The sequence below is a fragment of the Colobus angolensis genome, unplaced genomic scaffold (genome assembly GCF_000951035.1).
Source record: "Colobus angolensis palliatus isolate OR3802 unplaced genomic scaffold, Cang.pa_1.0 Scaffold68, whole genome shotgun sequence".
Lineage (NCBI taxonomy): Eukaryota > Metazoa > Chordata > Mammalia > Primates > Cercopithecidae > Colobus > Colobus angolensis.
In genome coordinates this window covers 4606505-4611485 of record NW_012120487.1, presented here as the reverse complement: position 1 = coordinate 4611485, position 4981 = coordinate 4606505, and the positions used below count along the sequence as shown (strand labels likewise).

General features: G+C 41.6%; 1 protein-coding gene across 5 annotated transcripts in view; it reads right to left on the bottom strand.

Moving 5' to 3' along the window:
• Positions 1-4981, bottom strand: part of OSBPL9 (oxysterol binding protein-like 9) — a 169243-nt gene extending 164262 nt beyond the window's left edge. For 4 of the 5 annotated variants that reach the window (XM_011926261.1, XM_011926262.1, XM_011926263.1 and 1 more), the window contains exon 1: positions 4804-4981. In XM_011926261.1, the coding sequence (XP_011781651.1) occupies positions 4804-4968 (165 nt within the window). In that variant the 5' untranslated portion in view covers positions 4969-4981. The remainder of the gene's footprint in view (positions 1-4803) is intronic. The other variant, XM_011926265.1, reaches the window with a different exon arrangement.

The following is a 4981-nucleotide window of genomic DNA, read 5'->3' as shown; positions in this document are numbered from 1 at the left end:
CCGGGAGGCGGAGCTTGCAGAGAGCCCAAATGGTGCCACTGCACTCCATCCTGGGCGCAGAGTGCAACTCCGTCTCAAAAAAAAAAAAAAAAAAAAGAAATAATACAGTGTCTGGGATCCGCTTTAAAAATAATTCAATAGAGGAGGAAGGAGTTAATGTGAGTACTAATAAAACAAGACTGGCCATTTGTTGGTATTTGTATAAGCTGGATGAAATGAATTCATTTTACTGTGCTCTTTACTTTTATGAATGTTAAAAATTTTCTATAATAGGCTGGGCACTGGGACTCATGCCTGTAATTCCAACATTCGGGGAGGCTTAGGCAAGTGGATTACTTGAGCCCAGAAGTTCAGCAACATGGTGAAACCCCATCTCTACCAAAAATACAAAATTAGCCCGTCTTATAACTTGGTTTCAAAATAAATGAATAAATAAAATAGATTTAAATTTTTTTTAATTTCTATAAAAGTTTTTTCAATAATAATAAAAAGTGCTTACAACACTGAAATAACTCTCCACTGCCCTGGGGATAAAGTTTAAATTCCTCAACATGGTTTGCCAAGAAAGCCTTTCATTATCTGTCCTCCTGCTCCGCTCTCCAGTTCATCTCTCACTACTACCTACCTCACAGCCCAACCTCCAGAAATGACAAGCTGCTTAATCTTATCTGCTCCAAAAAATTTTTATTCCCTTTGTCTCAAGCACTTTTCCCTTTTTGCTCACATGGCTAATCTCTACTCATCATTCAAGTCATAACAAACCTGCTTCTCCAAGAAACCTTTCCTAACCCTCCAAGACTGAGTCAAGTAGCCAGCCCACCTATGTATCCCCCTGTGCTTCCTCTATCACAGCTCTTATATGGTATGTCCCCCAACATTTTATAGGTACCATGAGAGCATGAACAATCTCCATCTTATTTGCCACTTTAACCCCACTTTCTAACAAAGTGCCCGGCACACAGTAGGTACTCAGTAACCTTTCATAAATTAACAAAAGGCACAAACTCCTCTAACTTTCTAAACTTTCAACTCCTCATAGATCTATACCTCCCCCAATTTTCCTTCCTTCCACATCTTCTTTTGTGATTATGAGCCACATAAACAATTGGCTGCTCACATAGTGTTCCCAAATTTATATTCTTAGCTCTCCCTGGCCATTTCATCTAATAAAAATTCAACTAATAAATTATGTGCTATATTCCAGCAGATCTTCATCTCCAGGCCTGACCTCATGGCTCCAAATACCTTCTGGACATAGTCTCCTGTTACCTTCCACACACACCTTAATCCTAGAGCTGCTTAGAAATTCTCAATATTCTCTTAATGCACCTTTTGTTCTCAACCTTCCCAATCTGTGCATATCCTTTCCCATTACCTGAAATGTCCTTCATCTCTTCTACTTTATCCTTTTAGTCTCAGCCCAAATGTCTCTCTGGCCTTTTCCAGGCAATGTTCCCACAGTACTTGGTTCTTTTTTCTATTGCAGAATTTGGCATATTGCTTTGAAATGATGTTTAGGTATTTGCTCTGTTAGACTGTGAGTTCCTACATGGGAGAATTACTTCCCCTTCATGCTTGCACATTGTACATATATAGTACAATGCCTGTTATAGTCAGCCCTAAATAAATGCTTGCTGAATGAATTATAGCATATTAGATTTCTAATAAATAAGAGAGAGCAAGCTAGAGCTGAAAAGAGTGCCCAAAACTACTTTCCTAAAGGAAATAATCAGTTTCCCTGTTCCTGTATTGGGCAGAATAAAAATATAACAAGCTCTTTTTTCAAAAACTAAAGACTCACAGATTATTAAAACAAAAGAAATTATGTAACAAAAGAAAAGAATAAAGACCATTCCATCCCCTGATAGGAAGTCTGGTGAGGACACAGGCTGAAGTGAGGTTTGCGTAAATCTATTCAGTTCACAGCAATCGCAATGATCCTAACCCAATCCTGAGATTATCTCAATAACAATTCTCAGTAAGGCCAACCCTAAAACAAGGTCACTCTAGTTTAGTTCAGGGTTTTCAGGACCACCCTAGAATATATTAACAACCACAGAGACAGACTACAAGTCAAGCGATTTTGGAAACAAGAAATAAAGGTATGCTATTTACTGCCTTGCTTGGAAGGCTACACAATTAATTCACATATTCTTCCTGGAAGATGTAGCTCCAAGTTATTAGCCACATGCAAATCAATAATATGTACCTTCAAATCCTTTAGAATCCGAATGGACTGAAATAATGTCATGTGTGTAGAATTCACTGCCAATATCCAATGTGTCTCCTACCTTCCGTTTTAAATAAATATCTAACCTTTTCCCATCTTTACTAGACCTCCTCTAATTTGAGATTGGGTATCATTTTATTTTCATAAGATGGTACAACAATTGTCTGTTGTTTCTCTGTAAGCAAATACTTTAATATCAAAGAACTAGAAAAGAAAAAAAATATTCTAAACAGTCATTAGTGAGAAATACAATACTTCCCTCCTCTGGCAAGGATAATGTTTTAGGGAATCTAGTCTCAAAAAGAAGGATAAGTATTGAGGGGGGAAAAGTATTTTTTTTAAACCCTATATTTAGAAAGTAAGAAAGGAGATATTTGTCCAAGTATTCAAAAACTAAAAGGGCAACAAAGCAGAAAAAGGATACATGAAAGGAAGTAAAAGAGGAAAAAGGAAGATTCTTTCTGGGCTAGGCATTCCCAAGAACCTCAGCTTGGGGGCCTCTCCAGTATAGTCCTAGATTCAGATCCACACAAATTTGGGATTTGTAAAGTAATTTAACTGCATAGTGCCACTCACTGAAATCACTCTATCTTGAATAAGGTTTATGGGATTTTGTGATTATCACATCTACTGAAACCCCATTATTACTTTTCCTTTATCTAAACCATGGCTTTCATTAATTTCAGAGTTTTCAGGATATAATATTCAGTTGCCTCTCTTTCATGTCTACCTAAAGACAATCTTGAACTATGTGTTTAAGACTCATTAAGGTTTAGTCTTTTTTTCCCTTTAAAAACTATGTAAAGAAAGAAAGCTGACAGTTGAAGGATGATGAAAGTAATACTTTCACTTTTGCAAGCCTGCCTTTAGTAACTCACAACTTACACCTTTCTCCTTCCTGTAGTGAAAGTGAAGTTTAGTAGAAAAAGTCAATAATTTGGTAACCTGATTCGGTCACTTAGTGCTATGTGATGTTGGGCAAATTGTTTTAAAAGCCTGGAGCCTCAGATTTCAAAACTCTTACTGGGGATATTAAATGGAGATAATGAATAACCACCTTGCAGAGTCATTAGGAATGAAATGAATTAAAGGACTCACTAAGCTACTATATAAGCTCCAGAGAAGAGGAACAGTAAATGTCTTTATTACTGTTGATTCTTGCTGGCATGAAAACGTACATAGCAGCTCAATGGTATTTTTTAAATGAACAAATAAATTCAGTGTCCCCTTTCTCTCATCAACATTAACCCTTCTTCCATAATCATATGTTTTTATTTCTGTCTTCTATTATTTTCTAAAGCTTTGTGGGCATTCTATTTTGTCCTTTTAAGTATTTTCTTCCCTCATATCATCTATCGTTAACTACACACCATTTGGAGAAAGTACCTTTCTAAGTAAGTTACCTCCCTAATACCACCCACCCTCCATATCGAATGCGATGAGGGTGGAGGGGATAGTCAAAACATAAGATTCAAGGCCGGACGCGGTGGCTCACGTCTGTAATCCCAGCACTTTGGGAGGCCGAGGCGGGCGGAACACCTGAGGTCAGGAATTCAAGACCAGCCTGGCCAACATGGTGAAACCCCGTTTCTACTAAAAATACAAGAATTAGCCGGGTGTGGTGGCGCATGCCTGTGATCCCAGCTACTCGGGAGGCAGAGGCAGGAGAATCGCTTGAACCCGGGAGGCAGAGGTTGCAGCGAGCTGAGATTATGCCACTGCACGCCAGCCTGGGCGACAGGGCGAGACTCCGTCTCAAAAACAAAAAACCACACACACACACACACAAAGCAAAACAAAAAAACCACATAAGATTCATAGCAATTCATCTACTTGTCCATAGCCACCAACTCATGTTAACAGTGAAGCCCTGAACCCAGAATATAACTATAAGAGGACACTGCACTATCCCTTGTCTCTCTTCGCCGACAAGACACTCGCGTGTAGGAAATCCTCGGCTCTCAAAAGTTAAGGTGTCGTTTGAGCTCGCCTCCCGCTAAATAGAGGGGTGCGTCCCTTGAATGAGACACACAACCTGAACCGACTGGAGGGATTTCGGACCCCCTGCTGTTGCCCGAGGGCCGGTCACCTTTGGACCTGTCCCGGCTCCTCCGGTCACTCTTCCGAGGACGCAGAGCTCTTCAATCCCTGGAGGGAAGGTAAGGGGTGCGGCCGGCTACCGAGCCTGGTGGGACAGTGTAAAGTCCACGACAACATAGGAAGACGGCATGAACCGCACGACTGGACCTTTTAAGCCATGACTACGACCACCCTTACCCACTCACAACCATGTCGGACCCCACTATCGCTTAACAGCGGACCCTAAAAGAGAAACTTGGCTCACCCCCAACCCATAAATCAGACAGCTAGTTTCTATTTATTGGCTGCGCCCCCTCTCCCTCACCCTCATTGGCTATCCGAGACGTAAAACCCTCCCCAACAAGGGAACCCTCTCGTACGGCGGCACCCCCAGACTAGCAATCTCAACTCAGCCACCTAAAACCCCGGTCCCCCACCTCCACCCAGGAAACGCGGCCCCGAGGCGCCTGGAGCTGTGCCCTCCAAGGACTCACCGTGTAGTAGGAGAGCAGTCCTGCATTGTAGTCCAGCACGAACCAACGGTACTGCCAGCCCTTCATCACGTTAGTCCATTTGCTCAGCGGCCCTTCCATGATGGACGCCATCTTGGGAGCCGCCAATGACAACAAACGGCCTGACGTCACTCGCCTATATGGCATTCAGCATGCGGGG